The sequence below is a fragment of the Panthera pardus genome, unplaced genomic scaffold (assembly GCF_024362965.1).
Source record: "Panthera pardus isolate Hobbes unplaced genomic scaffold, ASM2436296v1 HiC_scaffold_16, whole genome shotgun sequence".
In the NCBI taxonomy this organism is placed as follows: Eukaryota; Metazoa; Chordata; class Mammalia; order Carnivora; family Felidae; genus Panthera; species Panthera pardus.
The window spans coordinates 148,430,387-148,452,022 of record NW_026526721.1 but is presented as its reverse complement, the minus strand read 5'-3'; the positions used below and the strand labels follow the sequence as shown (position 1 = coordinate 148,452,022).

Here is a 21,636-nt window from a genome sequence, read left to right as displayed (position 1 = left end):
TCCCAAAACTGCACTTATCATTCTTAATGAAGTAATTCCTCGAAAGCATTAAATACTATACACATAAATACCATACATACAATCACAATTTTAAAATATGATCATATGAATAGTATATACATATATGTGTGTGTGTGTATATATATATATATATATATATATAATAAACTATAATCGTTTTTTTTTTTTTAATTTTTTTTAACGTTTATTTATTTTTGAGACAGAGAGAGACAGAGCATGAACCGGGGAGGGTCAGAGAGAGAGGGAGACACAGAATCTGAAACAGGCTCCAGGCTCTGAGCGGTCAGCACAGAGCCCGACGCGGGGCTCAAACTCACGGACCGTGAGATCATGACCTGAGCCGAAGTCGGACGCTTAACCGACTGAGCCACCCAGGCGCCCCTATAATCGTTTTTAAACATACAGTTCACTATCCATGAGATGTAATGTCAGAATAAACTCATTGGCAATAGAAGCACAGAAATGTCAACCTATAAATACTGGGGACAATCCAACCGATACATAACCATTTCCAGTATGCCACACTTGTTCCCTTACTACCTCAGAAGTTAGTAAGGATGCACGTAATCAGGTGAAACAGTCCTCTCCAAGGAAGGTCAAGCCTTAGCTACCCTGTGTGCAAACTGCATCGAGATGTAGCAGTTCAAGGCTTGCCTTCACGGTTAACTAGCATTGTTGGTCCCTCATATATATTCTATCTAAACCCCAACCCTGTGCCTCCATGCAGAATGACCCCCAATACTCTTCTGGAGGCAGGCCTGAGCAGCTTGGCTGTGAGCTCCCTGGGTGAGTTTTCCAGTCCCCAGCTGAACGCCCCACACAGAAGAGTTACTCCGTGAACATGATCTAAACAAAACAGTAGAATGGCGCCTGGGTGGCTCAGTCGGTCGAGTGTCCCACTTCGGCTCAGGTCATGATCTTGTGGTTCGTGAGTTTGAGCCCCGCATCAGGCTCTGTGCGGACAGCTCTGTGCTTCTGATTCTGTGTCTTCCCCTCTCTCTGCCCTGCCCCACCCCTACTTGTGCGCTCTATGTCAATAAACATTAAAAAAAATTAATTTAATAAGCAAAACAGTATAAACAGGCAGTGCCACCATACTAGTGACGTGCGGAAGCCCTGCAACTTAGTTCTGTCCCCTGGCGCAAAAAATAATACATATATGGTATTTTATATGTAATAACAAGTAGCAAACAAAATATAAGATTACCTTGGAATAAAAAACATAAGCAATTAGTCTGGAGGGAAAATGAAGCTACGATGATCCAATGGTTCTTCTTAAAATATTTGGTAAATAGAAATGACAATATATAACATATACATAAGAACATATGTGTAGGTTTGGGGGTTATCAAGAATAAATAAAATCCTTACACATATATTTGAGTTAGGAACTAAAATGTTCCCAATTCTCTGCATGAGCTTCCCACACCTCATTCATTCATTTGGAGATAATGACTGTCATGAATTTATCATTTCCTTGGCACGTTTTCATAGTTTTACTAGATATACATGTGTCCCTAAAGAGTGTACTGTTTGTTTGGGTATTTTTGAACTTCACTGAAATGGCAGAAAACTGTATACAGTTTATACAAATGGGATAGCATATAGCCAATTAATTGTGGGGGGAAAAAGAAATTTTTAAAGCTGTAGGAAAATACTTATGAGTCAAAGTTAAATAGAAACAAGACAATACAAACACACACAGCATCGTCTGAACCACATACAGTGTAACTCATATGTATGTTAGACGGTTTTCTACACACAAGTGCATATATGCAAATTGAAAACACTGAGTAAACAATATGTTAACAATGGTGGTCTCTCAGAGTGGTGGAGTTATGGGTGATTTTTTTCCTTCAAATCTCACTGTAATTTTCTACATATTCTTTAACAAGCATATATTTTATAATTTAAATAAGCACAAATTGCCTTTAAGAGAAAATCTTAAAAGACATATGCTCTTTAAAAGCTAAACATAGAAGACACTTTAAATTGGTTTTTTCAATCTATGATTACAAAAACAAAAAAGACCACAAAAAAATAACATAATACATAATAAAAAAAAAAGTAGCTTGTCATGATAATTTGGTTGAAATAATTTCAAAAAGTTCCAAAAGGGGCACATAACTTTTGCTGAGTAAATACAGAATTGACGTTGAATAAAATATTCAGAGAAAGATGTCTTTTGACTACATAAATCTATTTAGAGGTCTATGGATTACTAAGTAAAGAAAGCAAGCCCCATGCAGTGTTTGTACTCTGATCTTTCCTGTACATATATTTTAAAATATAGATAATACACAAACACAGATGAGGACAAAAGTTTCCAAGGAAGAAATCACAGGGAACCACAAGCAGAGGTTTCCTTTAGGAAGACAGATGCCGGCCTGGGAGGTGTGTGTGCTTTCACATTTCATTCTCTGCCTCCCACACTATTGGAATTTTCTAGTCATATTACGTGTATTAATTTTTTTCTTTTCTAATGTCAAGGAGGGTCATCTCGATAGTGGAATTATGGGCTTCCTTCAACTTACTTTGTTCCCCTACTTAATTAAAAAAAAAATCCCTACTGAATGTTTCATTGATTTACCAACGTTGATGTCTTTTGATATATTTCTTTTTCTAGTAAGCATGAAGGCATATAAATTAGGAAAAGAAACCAGGCGCACCAGTCTGCAGAGAGGGCTCACCTGAGATGAGCCATCGTGAATTTAAAGTGAGACTAGTTATAAAAAAATAAATAAAAATAAAATAAAATGAGACCAGTTATTTTGTTGTTTTTCTCTAGCCGTATCTAGACACTCAAAGCCGGAGGTGGAGAATTAACTGGGACCAGAATTAAGGTCGGCCAGAGGAGGGTACTGGAAGAAGAAAGCAAGGGGCGTTACAGGTTTGCATAAGGCAGTAATGGGGACTGAACAAGGGACTCGGAACTGAGTGAAAAGTGAAGTCATTGGCCCTCGGGAGGGCAGGACAGTTAGCGGAAAGGGCTAAGATGAAATGAAGTCTCAGTTTAACCGAAAGGCTGCTGGAGATGGGGAACAGAGGAAGGGGGCTGAAAATCAGGGGTGGTGGCCAGCCAGTGTGACACTGGAAATGAGGTCATGGATGCTGGCAGCTGAGAGAAGGAAGATAAGTTCCCGAGGAAAGAGGGGGCAGAGAGGCTGAGGTGTTGGAAGGATGGTCCGAAGGGATGTCTGGTTTCCCAAGAACGTGGACAGGCACAGCATGGAGAAACGGACAGTGAGCTCCACGCTAGAAGATTCCGAGGAACGAGCAGCCATGACCCAGGAATCTGTAGGAACACAGCACAGGGCGTAACACAGGCCATCCCCTGAGGGCGCCAGCTTCAAAGCTGGGAGTTTTAGCAGAGGAGCAAAAAAAGCATGGATGCCTACCCCACAGCCAGGCTCACTGCGGAGAGGAGTGGGGGGCAGAAAATGACCCCCTCCAGAGAGGAAAGCTGCACCTCAAGGGCAGGCCAGCGCTCTGCAATATTAGTCAGTACCTCAAAGAAGCTGGAAATGAGCTCCTGTAGCAAACTATGTATGTGAATTAATCCACGGTTCATAAAAGGGAGGAGGGAGACTCAGAATAACATTTGTGTGGCAGAGAATAAACACATTTATCATATTTTTAAAAACGTAAAAGTGCACTCCCTCTGCTCTACCCACTGCAACTGAAGTCAATACCTACCAACAAAACAATATTCACTTAAAACAAAACTCTGCAAAAGACAGGAAGCATGTCTTTTCTTAAACAATTATCTCAACGCCCAGGATAAGTGAAGATCTTTTAATAATGGAGATTATAATTATATTTTTGTATTAAAATCTACCAGAATAATTTTATCACTTCTTGTGCTTGAAAATTAGAATTGTGATGGCTTTTTTGTAGGAAATTATAACCGCCACACAATCACTGCACTTTTAAAAACTAACAAGGCCAGAACGTAAGAAAAAAATACAAGAAAATCCTCTTCGTCAGCTCATTAATCACCAGCATTTTCAAAAGGACACAAGAAACACAGTGAACATTAGGATAACATACATCATGAGTTCCCGAGCGTATTTCCTTAATGTCCCTACTTCCTATTTTCCAGCCCAATTCAATGGAGGCCCAAAAGAACGATGGTATTCACCACAGGATTTCCCCATAGCACTTCCCCAGATGTTTTACTGCTCACACTGTCCCTACTTTTTTTTTTTTTTTTTTTTTTTTTAACTAGAGAGGGAGGCGGGTATGATGACACACTGTTTCTGTTAATAAGAAGGGAAAATAGCAATTATCAGCTTTTGCCTGGACCCTTTGAAAGCTTAATAATGGTTTTAAAGGTGCCCTGCTAAATTGTTTCCAAATACTTCCCTCTTTAAAACATAAAACGACCAAAACTTCATTATCGTTGGGAAAAAATGTTTACAAAACGTTAATTCCTATACTCACGTGTCCGTGTATAAGAAGTATCCTGAATTTTTTTTTTACCAAAAAAATAAATAAGATGTCTATGAGCCAAATAGGCAAACGATGCCTGGTGCCAGCACGAAAACTGAAGCTAACGCGAGGTACAGTCCCACCGCTCCCTCCACCCGGCGGGCCCCTCCTAACGAGTGACCATCACCCCAGCCTGACTGCCGTCTCCACACCCACGTATGGCAGGCCTGCAGCTCCTAGACAGCTGCTTCGGGGGAAGCCCAGAAAGTTCTGGGTGCCAAGCCACTGCCACTGGGCACAATTACTAAAGACGAACCACACTTGATACCTCAGATTAAGGCAGATCAAGCTACTCTCCCAGATACATTGTGAAAAATACTAAAAATACTTATCTCCATATGGAACAATAAGGCTTTCAAAATACAGTCCTAAACACATACACATGAATGAACTGCTCCCCCAGGCCACCAGGACAGAAGATGCACTGTGCTGTGGACAGTTTCACAAAGCCATGCTGTGGACTGCTCTACAGGACACTTAGAGCTGTGCAGCCCCTTTGCTCCCCACAAAACAAACAAACAAACAAACAAACAAAACTCTCAAATAAGTCCAGGAAACCGCTACCTGAGCAAAAATTAAAAGAATTATTTCAAAGCACAAAACCCAAGAGGTTTTAATATGCTAATCTGCACTGTGAATTTCCAAGGAGCTGTAGGATGTCGGATAAGTTCCCTTTGCCTGGTGGCATCAGTAGGGCACTGTCACCTCTGTCATACCTTTGGCATCTTCTGGACAGATTATGAATCAATTCACAGAAGCAACCACCAACTCTCCACAGTGCATAATAACATGCACAAGAACTCTGTACATAACTAAATTTGGGTCCTTCATTTTAGTCGGTACTCCTTTCCCTTCACTAGTTTTTCATCAAAGCCATCAACACTAAGTATAAGAACAATAAAACACAGCTAAGGCCAAATAACAAATGCGATGAGAAAAATAACGGAAAGATTCTGGGCCCAGCCATGATTCGAACTAGGAAAACAGCCCAAAGAAAGCCAAATGACCTTTTCCATTTTATTTGCCTAAGCTCGCTCTACCTAAGTGCCATTATCAAGGAAAAAAAAATACCGCCAAAGATTTTCCAATATCCTAATTATCTTTCGACCAGGCACACTATTATCTATTCCCAAAAGGGCCTATATTAAGAAAACCCTACAGAATACCTCCCAACCTGCACAGAGTTCACCCATTCTTGGGAGAAATGAGGAGATCCTTCCTTGGTGTGGCCTCCACCCTTGTATGGAGCATAGATAGCATTACACAGAGCAGATGTGTTCTCTCAAAAATACACACACACCGTTCCTGAATGCCCATGAAGATTTTAGTTGGACACATTTGCTTGTTCCTTGAAAACCTAAAGCGTACTCAGCTAACGTAGGCAGAGAAAAGTGTTCCGCATGAGAACAAAAATAAGAGAAGAGACAAGGACAATTATCCCCATCCCAAATAAACACTGTGCCAAAAGATTCCAAGATGGCTGCAGGGGCAAAATCACCATTGCCAGGCATCAATATGTTGGTGCAGTGAATTACAGAAGTATAGTCGTGCCAATAGGATACCTGAACACTACTTAAAAACAGATTAAAAAGCAAATTAAAAGAAATTAAAAGCAAACATAAAAGAAGGTGGTAAGTGAAATTCTAATAATTTGCAAATTCATGAATGTACAACCACAATTCTGTACTTGACAGAAATTAGGATTCAACGCACTTAGGATGATAAAGTTTTGAAACTGGGGACAAAAGGACCCTACCGCATCCCCTGAACACACTTCTTAAAAAATCAGTGACCTCCACTCAACATTTGTACTTCAAAACTTCACACTTTACGATGAACCTTCTAGAAAACTACAGTCTCACTTGGGGATGACAATCATTTTTGTTTTTTAATTTCAAACCTACAATAAAGTGGAGATGCTCACTTCATCTTAACTAGAAACCTCAATGGCATTTTGAAAATCTCAGTTGTTTGTTATTAACATCAAATAAGACCGGAGATACCGTGTGACAAACGTCAGCTTTCTCTTTGTGTATCTCCCCATTTTATCAATGACATATACTGTATTCCAGGCTAGGAAAAAAAACAACATCATTCATGAGCCATAACTGAACAGAAAGACTACTTTTTGTGGGCAAAAACTGCAATAAAAGATAGGACAATGATTTTTCATTGCTACCCTTCTCACCAAAATTAAAGAAAAAGTAAAGTTGAGCTTAACTTAGAGAAATGCCATCCTCAAAAGAGATACTGTGCATAACTGGGCAACATAAGTAAATCACGATGATAATACATTCCCAGCATTCCATTCTTGCCAGGTTAAATTTCTTCATGACGTTTAATACTAAAATCTATTGAGGTGTTTTCTACAGACATATTTACCCTGCTTGGGCGCTATCTGAACAAAATACATTATCAAGAGAGAATGTATTTTTCTCCAAATGTCAAATTTTATTACAGTCAACAGATAAAAATATAAAAAGGTCACTTCCCTAGAGACAAATAAATACCACAAGGATTTTAAAATTACTTCATCGTGACACCAAATTCCACAAACAGTAGAGACAGCCACATTTTTATTAGGAACGTGAAAAATTCAGTGTTACTCACAAGAATAGTTCCATAACTGAAAAGGAACTCTTCTGTTACAACTTGAGGTCGAAACACCTGCGTGATGAGAGTTTCCACAGATTAAATCCTGAAAGCCACGTGTAAGAAACCAAAAATGAAAATATTTTGTCTGAGTTGATATTTCTAGGCTCCAGCTTACCTAGACAGGAGTCACATTTCTATTATTTTTTTCCTAACAAAATAGTACCTGAGAAGTTACGAGGTGAAGCACTATAGGCATCAGGGGGAGACACGTCTTCAGCTGTTTCGCTTGGACTGTTGATGGGTGTTTACGACCAGAAACATTGGCCAAGGCGTTAAGAATGTCACCTGCAAAGCACATCCGGGATCATTCATGAAGGTTACAGACCATAAATACTTAGGGACCACCGGTCACGGCTGGAACACTAATGGGATTACTACAGTAATTAATCTCTAAATAAAAGAAATGGGTAGGGGCTGTGCTGTTTTCTTCACACATATTGAGATTATAACAGAAAACTGTAGCCTCAGGGGACAGAATGGATATAAGCTTCCTCTTTCATCTAGCAATTCTAAGTAAAATTTATATAGTATTGGTTTTATATATGATTTTTCTTCCCTTTTTTTTTTTTTTTGTCTTTTCTAAATTTTAACCATGAGCACTTCTTACTTCTGTAAACAGGGAAAGGGTATTTAAAAAATTATATATGAACACGGGCGTATGGGTGGCTCGGTAGAGTGAGTGTCCAACTTCAGTTTAGGTCATGATCTCGCAGTTCGTGAGTTTGAGCCCCATGTCAAGCTCTGTGCTGATAGCTCAGAGCCTAGAGCCTGCTTCAAATTCTGTGTCTCCTTCTCTCTCTGCCTCTCCTCTGCTCATGCTCTGTGTCTCTCTCTTTAAAAAAAAATAAACATTAAAAAAATCTTTTTAATTATAAGTGAGCAGATTATAGCTTGCAATTTTAAATAATAAAATAGGATGGAAGTAAAAAAGACCAATTCCTAAAACTTCTCATTGGGTGAAAAGTCCAATAATAAAACTTACACTGTGGACATCTGAATCTTAGCATCACACCCTAAAACGGGATGAGTCTGCCAATAAGCAAGTCAACTACCAATCGACCAGACTGTAGCCTTCGGGTTAAACTTTAAGAAGTTATAATCCAAAAAATATTTGAAATGTTCTATTTTCAGTCATTAACAACCAAAAAAAAATCTCTCAAAGTATTAGTAAGGAGCAAAAAGATACCATTAATCAGCCATAAAGGTATTTTCATTATTCTGATTTAATACTCTGAATTTCTGAGTATATTTTACCATAAGGAACTGGATCAAATTTAACATTTTAAACATTTCTGGTTTATAGCTACATCTGCTGGAAAAGCATGGAATGAAATTTAAGCTAAATGTACACATTCCTTAGATTACTTTAATTTCTCCAAATAACAATGAAATAACAGATCAGCCAGAAAAAAAAAAAAAACATCTTTTGCAAATTAATATTTTTATTTAAACCAAAGAAATTTTCAAACTTTGAATTTTAATATCAAAATTCTTTAATATTAAATGCTAATCCTTATGCATTTTTCAATTCTCTTAAGGGTAAATAAATGTGTGGCTGTAACCCGAAAGAAAAGAATCTTTTCTTCAGAATTAGGCAGAAGGAAATCTTGAGAAAGTCACCTAAAACAAAAGGCCCAAACCCAATTTTAAGCTCTGACAATCTTTTTCTCGTGTTTATTTTCTAAAATCGCCAGTTTACCACAGATGACACCTCAACGTAACCTTTAGCCTGCTCGTTGCCTCAGTCATGTCGCTGATGTAAAATAATTGTAAAAACAGATAAAGCAAATCCTGAGTTCAAATCTTGAAACTACACATTCAAGAAACGGTGTCACTGTGCTTTCCTGTGTTAAGTGAGAAACAAGAAGAAAAAAGAGGCGAGGCCTAAAAGCCCAAGCGCGGGAAGGGAAGCGTCAAGGGGCCTGAGGAGAATTTACCCAGGATCCGCGGCAGCTCGTGCACAATGTGACGGATGAGAAGGTCCAGGCACTTGGACAGGTATTCATTGCCGCTTTGCAGGTCCTTGCCTGGAGTGGTCTTTCTGCTGTCTCTCTCGATGTACATCACCAGTCTACATACAGGGAAGTGCAAAAGATTACCTCTCATGATAAAACAGTTGATAGCATCTGTCTGAAAACGTCGCCAAGGCAAATGTTTCCAGGGGGCACAGTCCCCGTCATGCTGACGTTTAGATTTTAGCAATTTGTCAGGCACCGTCTCTTTTTTGCCATAGAAAAATCTACACGTTTATGAGGAAAGAAAACAAGGCAACTCTGAATATATCTGCCAATGTATTACCAAACAATGCCCTCATTTCATTTAGCCTTGGCCCATGAGAAAGAAACCACATTCTCCAGATGACGGATGAAAGGCAGAAAAAGGCGTCTGGGCAGAAGAACACTCTTGGAGTTTCAAAGGTTCAAAGGAGAACCACAAGTTGTCTGCGCTCGTGTTGGTCATTAGTACTAAACTTGCTTGGGACCTCAGGCAAGTCACATGAATTCCAGCTCCTTCACTAAATTGTGTACATGAATCCAAAGAAAGATTTTCATCTCAACACTGGGTGATACAGAGAACAGACACTACATCTAAACATCTGGCTTTCACATGTCCCTTTGTCCCCTAGTTTTAGGATATCTAAAACGAGACTTCCGCAACCCGCTGGCATTCAGTAGACGTCAATCTCTGACCAACTGTGCCCAGCCCAGACCCACGAAACATATTGGGCCATCACTCTAGATATTGAGGGTGTGGTTAGAAACTTACAGGCTCATGTTTCATCCCGTTTGCTGGACCCACCAGGCACCTTCCCAAGTGCCCATTCCCCTCAACTCTCAAAAGGGCGGCGAGTTCACAGGCTGCATCATATGAAAGCCTCTTTACATCTCCCGATGCCAACATCCCTCTTCCCAGCTCCGCTGTCCCTACCCTCTCACCCAACTTCTACTTCCCAGAGAAAACTTCCTACCAACTCCTACTGTCAACTGGGAAGAAGTGGTTTTGCACAAAACGCTTAAAAGTATACTGACATCTTAACGCTTAGCATTTACGTGGCCCTCTTTGTAGATTTAGTCATGCTTTTGTCTTTCTGCTATTATCTGGAGCGGCACCAAATCACAAGTTTATTTCCATTCGCCAGTTAGTATCCTCTACTCGAGTCACTGATTACAGTGCCGGCCACACTCTAACAAATAGATGGCATTAGTCAAAACGAAGGAAAAATACTGTTAAGTCGGCAAAAATGTATCAATACTACTTAAAGAATTCAGAGCACATAACTGCTCGATGATGAGTAAACCACAGAAACGAGAGGTTAAGTGGAAGCTAAGAGCTTCACGACACGTGACACGATGACTTGGGGCAGCCCATCAGCCAGCCAGGAGCTCCCAGCGACAGGCAGCACAACACGTTATCACTGGGGCCAGGCGCTTCCAAGACGAGAGCAGCAACTCCAAGAACCTCTTGATTAGTCGGCGCTACTCCCTCAGCCCAATCTAGGAAGGAGGACCTGAAAATACTAGACACACGGGAACTCATCTTCCTTTTCTGCTTTCCGAGATGGGTTGCCTGACAGACACCTCCCTGCCCAGCCTCACCATCTGTCGAACAGCTTTTCCCAAGTGAAAGAGTATAGCGTCTCCTCCAAGATGAGTACTTCAAACACACCCTCTAACCATTATCTGCTCTTGATCCTACTTGCGTGTTCTTCCACTGTGATGGTTCCTCGACTTCGGGGAAACTTCTCTTAATTGACTCCATGGCATCTTCTCCCGATCCATCAGCCTTTTCTTTTCTTCTCTTACTTCCTGCTTTATTATCTCCCATCATCTACCATTTCATTACACCCTTGCCCCTTTTCTTCTCTTTGCACCCATCTAGCCAAGGGAAGTCTGCATGAATCCAGTGATTTGCTTTCTGGATGCCTGCAGAGAAGGCTGCTAAAACTCAACACCACCATAAACGTGTGACACCAAGAATGAACGGCCCAGAGCAGTACCAAAATCTGACTGTATTTCATCGGTCAATGTATTCCCAGTCTGTTTTCAAAAGTTTCTTCTCTTCAAACCCCCAAGTGCCCACCCTCTCATGAGAGCAAACAGAAAGCATCATGAAGGAACTCTCCTTCCAAATTCTCAACACGCACACCTGTTATGTATCCGCCCTCGACACATTTCCTTCCGTCACAGCGGTGGACCAGTAACTCCTTCCCTTCCACCTTCTCAGAACCTTATAACAGGCAATTACTCGTTTTCCCTTTTATATATTTACTCTCTCCCATTTAACAAAACACTGTTCGTGTTCTTCTAGCAAATTCCTCATTGTCTCTCTCCTTCCCATCTCATCAAACCTCTTAAAAGAAGGGTGCCTGGGTGGCTCAGTCAGTTAGGTATACAACTCTTGATTTCACCTCGGGCTCTGTGCTGGGCTTGGAGCCTGCTTAAGTCTCTCGTTCTCTCCCTCTGCCCCTCACCCACTCACATCTGTGCACACATGCTCTCGAAAGAAACAAACAAACAAACAAACAAACAAACAAGTCCTGAAAGAGAAATCTATACCTAGCACCCTCCACAGTTCCTCCTACTTGCTCAACCCACCCCAGTCTGACTCATACCTATCACTCACTTCAAGGCCACTGACAACCTCCATGACATCGAATCCAGCAGGTACCGGTCAGCAACGTTCAATACTGTTGCCATGCCTCTTACTCCTCTGTATGACACCATACATTTCTAGTTTTCTTCTTCAGCTTCTTTAGTTGGTCCCTCTCTGTGGCTTTTGTCCTAAATACTCAAGTTTATCAAGACTCAGTTCTAGGACCACTGCTCTTTCCTTCCTACCATTTGACCCGTGCCATCTCATCTCCACCAATGATTTGACTTCCCACTATATACACAGATGTTTCCCAATTATGTATCTGCAGTCCAAATCTGGTCTCCAAGCTACAGATCTATATATTCTGCTGCTGACTCGACATCTACTTTTGTCTGTCTCAAAGGTACTTCAAAATCTACACATCCCAGCAAAACACAATTATCCCAACAAACATGGTTGTCTTTCAGAGTATAATATCCCATTATACAATATCACTCCCAATGCTATCAAACCAGAAACCTTAGACTCATCCTTACACATCACCTCCCTTTCTCTTACTTCTCACACGAAGTCAATCATTAAATGCTCCCCAAATCAAGTGCAAGCTTCCGTACTCCCTTCTCCTCAACTACAACAGCCTCCAAGCTAGTGTACGTCCTACTCTTGTCATTCTAGCCCTTACACACCCTGTATCTATGTGGATCTTGTCCATTGAGTTGTCCCTGTGCTTAAAATCTCCATGTCTTTAACATGTAAGTTCTTAAAACTCCCCATCAAGACCTTCAAGGCCTCCAGAGTCTGGCCCCCAACTACACCTCCTGCTTTGGCTTGCTATCTTCCCCTCCAGTTAAACTTCCCGCGCCCCTTCCCTAGCAACAAGATATCATGTCTCTAACTACAGGACGCTTCTCTTCATTCCTTGCCAGTCAACTCCTACACATATTTCATCATTCACTGTAGTGATGACCTTCTTAAATTCAACCTCTCAATGATACAGTCTCATAGAACAGAATACATTAAAGCCCTTACCCAAGAGCAATTTTATAATCTATTTTTGATTATCCTTTTTCTTTTAATATTATTTATTGTCAAGTTGGCCAACATATAGTGTATACAGTCTCTTGGTTTTGGGGAGTAGATTCCCATGATTCATCACTTACATATGATACCCAGTGCTCATCCCAACAAATGCCCTCCTCAATGCCCATCACCCATTTTCCCCTCTTTCCCACACCACCACCCCCCCACCCCGCATCGACCCTCAGTTTGTTCTCTGTATTTAAAGAGTCTCTTCTGGTTTTTGCTTCCCTCCCTCTCTGTTTGTAACTATTTTTTTTCCCATTCCCTTCCCCTATGGTCTTCTGTTAAGTTTCTCAAGTACCACATCCCATGAGTGAAAACATAGGATATCTGTTTTTCTCTGACTGCTTTACTTCACTTAGCATTACACCCTCCAGTTCCATCCACGTTGCTGCAAATGGCAAGATTTCATTCTTTCTCATTGCCAAGTAGTATTCCATTGAATATATAAACCACATCTTCTTTATCCATTCATCAGTCAATGGACACTCAGGCTCTTTCCATAATTTGGCTATTGTTGAAAGGGCTGCTATAAACATTGGGGTGCACGTGTCCCTATGAATCAGCACTCCTGTATCCTTTGGATAAACTCCTAGTAGTGCTATTACTGGGTCATACGGTAGTTCTATTTTTAATTTTTTGAGGAACCTCCACACTGTTTTCCAGAGAAGCTGCACCGGTTTGCATTCCTACCAACAGCGCAAGAGGATTCCAGTTTTTCCACATCCTTGCCAGCATCTGTTGTTTCCTGAGTTGTTCTTTTTGGCCACTCTGACAAGCATGAGGTGGTATCTCAATACGGTTTTCATTTGTATTTCCCTGATGATGACTGATGTTGAGCATCTTTTCATGTGTCTGTTGGCCATCTGGATGTCTTCTCTGGAAAAGGGTCTAGTCATGTCTTCGGATTATCTGATAATATTTGTCATTCAGGAAATTTAAGAGTACCTAAGAGCAAAAACTATGTCTGATTTTGCTCACCATATCTTTCGACTCATGAGCACAGTTCCTGACGTGAAATAAGTGTTGAATAAATATTAGCTCGCTAGACGTATATTGCTTTGAAACTGCTGTGAATGCTTCTGCGATGGTCTCCCAAGGTACAGGTCCAAGAGCTGCTGAGTCACACACATAAGAGTGGAACCACGAACATTCCACTATCGCGTCACTGCCCAACTGCTTCCTAATGTATTCCCAACAACCAGGTAGCAGTTCCTTCCAAGTTACAAGCTCATTGGTATCTACCAGTATCAGATTTCATCTTTACTCATCTACATCTTGTGGTCTTCATTTGAATTTTCACCATTGTTAATACGGTAAGCATATTTTTTTTTGTTTGTTCATATTCCTCTTTCATGAAATACCTGGTTCAGTTTGGGTTTTGTTTTTTGGTTTTTTTTCGGTTTTCGATCTTTTGTTAGTGACTCATAGGCATTATTTATGTGGTCTAGATCTTTCCTTTTCCCCTTCTTTTTGTCTTTCACATTGAAGTCCTCAATTCATTGGAAATTGACTATTATATGGATTGGGAAGGAATCCAAATCCATTATTCTTCCAGGTAGATAACCACTTGCCTGGTACTATGGACTAAAAAGGTACTTCCAAAACTAAGTGTGAAAGAGGAAGGGTAAAAGAACAAATATACGGCAAAATCTGATTAAAAAGCAGTTGATCCCTAGATTACCTCCTCTTCCCAGTGAATCTAGGTGACTGCCACTGAACTTGCATCCAGGCAGACATTGAAGTCTGGAGATTTATTCTCTAGAGAAAGTAAAACAGAAAGTTTCTAGACTGGGAGAAAGAAACCACCATCAAAGTGCAAATAGGGGGAAACTAAGTGAATCCCACCAGGGCTTCCAGCCCCCTTTCCCAGCAGGCCCCCAGGATCCTGGCAGCCAGGTTCCTGGCCTCCAGCCGACGACTAGAATGCCCTTTAGCAAAACTGGCCCAAGACAAACATACTGGAGACATTAATGTTAAAGTTCACGTTAAAAATGCCTGTACAGATGACCTTAGGATGAAACTCAAAGTCAACAAAATTCATCCATGCACTGAGAAATTCTAGAACAGGTTGTCATTCCTTCAACTCTTAATCGTAACCAGACCAAACATTACCACTTATCCACAGGCATGGTTTTGCTTGACATTATATTTGGTGATATTCATCCATGCTCTTTTTCAGTGCTGTATAGTATCCCAGTGTATGGGTATACCACAATGTATTCATTACTGATGGATGCTGAGGCTGTTTCCATTTATGAATAATGCTAAGCATACCTTATGCTTGGTACATGTAAACATTTCTGTTGGGTATGTACTTGCCAGTGAAATTACTGGATCACAAAGCATTCTTAGATTTAGTTTAGTAGGCACTACTGATGATCAGTTTTCCAAAGTGATTATTAAGACAATTTACATTCCAACAGGCAGATATAAAAACCCCAATTGCTCTACATTTTTGCTAAAATCTGCATTATCAGGCTTTTTCATTACATATACCCAGGTGGGTATCCAATGGTATGTTATCACAATCAAATGGAATTTTCCTGATGACTAATAAGGCTATGCATCTTTTTGTGTGTTAAATGGCCGCTTGGAGAGAACTTTGCCAACTGCCTGTTCAAGTCTCGTGCTCATCTTTCTACTGAGTTATCAGCTTTCAGTTCTTTAGATGTTCTAATTAAAAGCCCACTGTTGATTATCTGTGTGACAAATACCTTCCTGTATTATCTCATTACTCTCTTAATGACGCCTTTTGATGAACAGAAGTTCCTAATTTTAAGGGGATCCAATATATCAATATTTTCCTTTATGATAGTGCTTTTGTGTCCTGTTAAAAAAAAATCTTGGTCTACTCCAAGGTCATGAAGATATTTTTATTTGTTACCTACTAGAAGCTTTATTGTTCAAATAATATTTTTTATATTTAAACATGCAATCAATCTACCTGAACTTTTTGTACAGTGTAACTTACTACAATTTCTCTATACTGATATCCAAAATGATCCAGCACCACCTACTGTAAAAACCACCATATCCCACTTGTCCTCCCATCTCTTCTGCTCTTCTCCATGTTTTCCAACCTCATATCTCTCTATCCTGATCCCACCTCACTTCAGAAGATTCTCTATTCAGCTGTGTCTAATCTGCCCTTAACCCAATCCACTGAGCTCCCACCTTCAGTTACTGTATTTTTCAGCTGTGGAATTTCTATTTGGCTTGTTTTCATAGATATAGCTCTCTCTGAAAATTTTCCATCTTTCAAATTCCTTGAATATACTGATCTACTTATTTTAATGTCAACATGTGATAAGTCCATTGTCTGTGTCCTCTATGGATACTGATATCTTGTTTATTTTTATTTTTGTCATATCATCTTTTCTCCTCATAGTTATGATTACTTTCTATTAAGTGTTAGGCTCTATACAGGAAAACTGATAGAATTTTCTGAGACCTAAGGTTAGACTTCTCCAGACAGGGTTTACATTTGCTTCTGGAAGGCAGGTGGGGTAGCAATCAGCTGGAATCACCTGAATCCAATGAGAGACTGAGATGATTCAAAAGTGGGCTTCTTTCCTTGTTCCAGGAAATCCTTTATGTAAATAACAGGTATTCCAGAAACAGAGAATGGAGAAAATAGAAATGTTTGCCTATTGGAAATCAGGAGACCCAAAAGAAATCCTGCCAAAATTCACAGAGTATAAAAAGAGCAAATTACCACTTGTCTATAAGGAATTGATTTTCCCTTAGAATTTAAATTATCCGTTACAAAATTTAATAATGTGCTACCTAATTACCATCACTTGAAATGTCTTTTTTTAAGGCAAAAACTACTCAAATAGTCTCCACACACTAGCACAGACTTTTAACACATAAGAAAATGTCCATTATCTCTGTTGGGAGAAATAAAAGACTGATGGGATCCATAACAATATCAGACTAACTCTAGAATGATGCTCCATTTCTCTGTGCTCCCCCCAGAGCCTTCCCATTACAGGATGTGTTTACATAGGCTATACTAGGACAGCCAGCCTTTACTGACAAGGGAGTATTAGCTCCTAAAAGAATTCTCATTCTATGAAGAGAATAAAATGTGGAAACATTTGAGTGCAGTGTCCATAAACACTTTACATTTGCTGCACAAAACTGCAAATGATATTTCTTAGCATTCTACAAAGATAACAACTTTAAAAGGTCAACAATCTGAACTGTAATCCAAGTAAACCACAAATAAATGAGATCCACTCCTCTTCCCCTCCCCCATTACCTTTAATACAACTATTCCTCTTTTTTTGTTTTTAACTATAATCTTAAAATTTTTTTAATGCTTATTTATTTTTGAGAGAGAGAGCACGCACAAGAGTAGCCGGGGCAGAGAGAGGGGGAAACGCAAAATCCGAAGCAGGCTCCAGGCTCTGAGCTGTCAGCACAGAGCCTTTCACAGGGCTCAAACCCATAAACCACTATCATGACCTGGCCCGAAATCAGACAGTTGACCAACTGAGCCACCCAGGTGCCCCTAACAGCATTATTTCTGCCCAGGATATGTCTGTTTCCCAATCTACCACCTGTCCCCCCCACCCCATTTATCTCTGTGATTCATTCCCACTAATCTGACCACAATTTTTTTAATCCCATCTCAACAGGAATTCTTTTGCTCATTCCACACACATCCACCATTATGCTTCCCTCATCTGCCTTCTGTTAGACCTCCGGCCATAGTGCCATGCTTCTGTGGCCAAACTTGCCATGTCCTAAACTTTTTTATATCTCCTGTACTTACATCAGTGCAATGCCTTTGGTAAAATGAACTTGATGATTACAAGGATGATGATACTCATTTATTCATTCAATACTTACAGTGTCTGCTACGTGCTAAGCATTCTTCTAGTTGACGGGGATACACCTCATGGAATGTACATTAAAGTGGGAAGAAGACAGATAATTAGCAAATAAATAACTACAAAAATAGTTTAGGTGGTAATAAAATCCTATACAGAATGTTAAAGAAAAAATAAGACAGCCGCTTGTCAGAGAAGGCATCTCTGACAGGATGACATTTAAGCAGAGAGGTAAGGTCTAGGCTGATGACATTAATCTGACAGTGATCATGCACATATGGTATGCAAGGCCATTAAACTAAATGAGATCACCTCGGGAGGGCCTGTCCAAAGAGTGAGCCATGGGACTACCACAGAGACTGCATCATAAGGAAGGACCAGCAAAGGAAACTGAGCAAGAGTTGACTAGTGAAGGATGAAGAAAACCAAAAAAACGTATCCTGGATGCCAAGTAGAAAGCACTTCAAGGAAGAAGACAGTGGGGCCACCTGGATGGCTCAGTCACTTAAGTGGCCAACTTTGGCTCAGGTCATGATCTCATAGTTCATGGGTTTGAGCACCATGCTGGACTCTGTGCTGACATCTCAGAGGCCAGAGCCTGCTTCAGATTCTGTGTCTCCCTCTCTCTCTGCCTCTCCTCTGCTTGTACTCTCTCTAAAATAAATAAATAAACAGAAAAGAAAAAAGAAAAGAAAGGAAAAGAGAAAAGAGAAGAGAGAAAAGAAAAGAGACAAGAAAAGAAAAGAAAAAAGAAAAAAGAAAAGAAAAGAACAATGGACTTCTCGTTTCCAGTAAAGTCAAGTTAGGTTATTCAGACAAACTTTCCCACTATAAGCAAATCAAAAAAAAAAAAAAAAAAAAACAGGTTGAATAAAATATATATCCACTTAATAATCACACCAAACTACAGAGTACAAATAAGCACAGGAAAAATTCTTAAGCAATCATCTACTGTTATACAAGAACAGTGTGGTTTGTACAGAACTGTCATTGACAACATCATACTTTGGTGCAAAAAGCACTGTCTCTACAACAATTTAAATGGCAGAGAAGATGATACTCTTTGGAATACTGTGTCAGATGATGCAGAAGAAATTCAAGGAACTGATGTCAAACATGCTGTGGTGACACTTCTATAAAGCAGTTTAAGAAGATGCATGTTGAATGCAGAAGAATGAAACAAGACCACTTTCTTACGCCATTCACAAAAATAAACTCAAAATGGATAAAGGACCTGAATGTGAGACAGGAAACCATCAAAACCCTAGAGGAGAAAGCAGGAAAAACCTCTCTGACCTCAGCCACAGCAATTTCTTACTTGACACATCCCCAAAGGCAAGGGAATTAAAAGCAAAAATGAACTACTGGGACCTCATGAAGATAAAAAGCTTCTGCACTGCAAAGGAAACAATCAACAAAACTAAAAGGCAACCAACAGAATGGGAAAAGATATTTGCAAATGACATATCAGACAAAAGGCTAGTATCCAAAATCTATAAAGAACTCACCAAACTCCAGACCCGAAAAACAAATAATCCAGTGAAGAAATGGGCAGAAGACACAAATAGACACTTTTCTAAAGAAGACATCCAGATGGCCAACAAGCACATGAAAAGATGCTCAATGTCACTCCTCATCAGGGAAATACAAATCAAAACCACACTGAGACACCACCTCATGCCGGTCAGAGTGGCTAAAGTGAACAAATCAGCAGACAGATGCTGGCGAGGATGTGGAGAAACGGGAACCCTCTTGCACTGTTGGTGGGAATGCAAACTGGTGCAGCTGCTCTGGAAAACAGTGTGGAGGTTCCTCAAAAAATTAAAACTAGAATTACTCTATGACCCTGCAATAGCACTGCTAGGAATTTACCCAAGGGATACAGGAGTGCTGATGAACAGGGGCACTTGTACCCCAATGTTTATAGCAGTGCTTTCAACAATAGCCAAAGTATGGAAAGAGCTCAAATGTCCATCGATGGATGAATGAATGTGTATATACACACGCACACAACAGAGTATTATTTGGCAATCAAAAAGAATGAAATCTTGCCATTTGCAACTACGTGGATGGAACTGGAGGGTATTATGCTAAGTGAAATTAGAGAAAGACAAAAATCATATGACTTCACTCATATGAGTACTTAAAGAGACAAAACAGATGAACATAAGGGAAGGGAAGCAAAAATAATATAAAAACAGGGAGGGGGACAAAACAGAAGAGACTCATAAATATGGAGAACAAACTGGGGGTTGCTGGAGGGGTTGTGGGAGGGGGGATTGGCTAAATGGGTAAGGGGCATTAAGGAATCTACTCCTGAAATCATTGTTGCACTATATGCTAACTAATTTGGATGTAAATTTTAAGAAATAAAAAATAAAATTAAAAAAAATTAAGAATAGATCTACCCTATGACCCAGCAATAGCACTGCTAGAAATTTACCCAAGGGATGGCAGGAGTGCTGATGCATAGGGACACTTGTACCCCAATGTTTATAGCAGCACTTTCAACAATAGCCAAATTATGAAAAGATCCTAAATGTCCATCAACTGATGAATGGATAAAGAAATTGTGGTTTATATACACAATGGAATACTACATGGCAATGAGAAAGAATGAAATATGGCCTTTTGTAGCAACATGGATGGAACTGGAGAGTGTTATGCTAAGTGAAATAAGTCATACAGAGAAAGACAGATACCATATGCTTTCACTCTTATGTGGATCCTGAGAAACTTAACAGAAGACCATGGGGGAGGGGAAGGAAAAAAAAAAGTTAGAGAGGGAGGGAGCCAAACCATAAAAGACTCTTAAAAACTAAGAACAAACTGAGGGTTGATGGGGGGGGAAAGGAGGGGAGAGTGGGTGAGGGGTATTGAGGAGGGCATCCGTTGGGATGAGCACTGGGTGTTGCATGGAAACCCATTTGACAATTTCATATTAAAAAAATTAAATTAAAATATAAAAAGAGAACTAATGAAAAAAAAGAAGATGCATGTTCAGTGTTGAAATAAATTTTATGAAATGTTGAGAATGAAAAAAATTCCTAAATCAGTATATTATTTTATACATGCAACTGTAAGCACATACATGTAAGCACATATTTAAGTACAAGTTAAATACTTAGAGTTATAGGTAGATATTTGTCTATTTCATCAAATTCTTAAAACATATATACACACACATACAAACGTACACACACATATATATATTCACCACAGTCTCAACAAGCCTTTTTGAGCCTACCATCAAAAAACTGGGCTTTTGTGTTATAATCAGAATTGCTTTGAATTCAACTCCCCCCGAGATGTTTTCATCAGATTATTCTAGCTTTTGTATGAAAAATAAATTATGGAGGGTGGGGGGGTGGATGCAAGACCAGAAGCAGGCGGACACGTGAGCAGGCTAGCGTCACAGGCAAGGAGAGATGCTGCTGGCTTGCACTGGGGTACGGGTGGTCTTGATGCAAAGAAGCAGATAAATGAGAAGGTAAACACCTTTTGGAGGAAGAATCAATATGATTTGCTGATGAAATGCACGGGGTGATAAGAACAACAACAATAAAAATGGGTTACTAAGAGGTTTGGGACCAAACGACCAGATGAAGAATACTACTGAGCGTTTTGGGCATTATTGTGGTGATGGGAGCCTAGGAGTTGAGACGGAGTCAGAAAGCAGATCTGGTTGGTCTATGTTAACTTGAAGATTCCTCTTGGGCATGACATTGAACATGTGGAGATCATATAAGCCTGGAGTGGGAAGAAGTCATACAGGTACATATCCGCAGATCGATGGTCTTGAAGCCACCGGATTAGACGAAATCACATCAGAACGATACTGATCAGGAAACAAGGAAGGCCCAGCATGAAGCAGAAGAAACCAGCTAAGGGACTAAGGTGGAAAGAAAGCAAGGACTGTATGTTAAGTTCCACTATGAGCCCTATACATACAAAG

The 21,636-nt window shown here is 40.0% G+C and overlaps 1 protein-coding gene across 6 annotated transcripts in view; it reads right to left on the bottom strand.

Annotated features, from left to right (window-relative positions):
* Positions 1 to 21,636, bottom strand: part of ULK4 (unc-51 like kinase 4) — a 569,816-nt gene that overhangs the window by 369,298 nt on the left and 178,882 nt on the right. For all 6 annotated transcript variants that reach the window (XM_053903940.1, XM_053903943.1, XM_053903944.1 and 3 more), the window contains 3 exons: positions 9,105 to 9,238; positions 7,331 to 7,452; positions 7,123 to 7,179 (listed from right to left, as the gene is read on the bottom strand). In XM_053903940.1, coding sequence (XP_053759915.1) covers positions 7,123 to 7,179; positions 7,331 to 7,452; positions 9,105 to 9,238 — 313 coding nt within the window. The remainder of the gene's footprint in view (positions 1 to 7,122; positions 7,180 to 7,330; positions 7,453 to 9,104; positions 9,239 to 21,636) is intronic.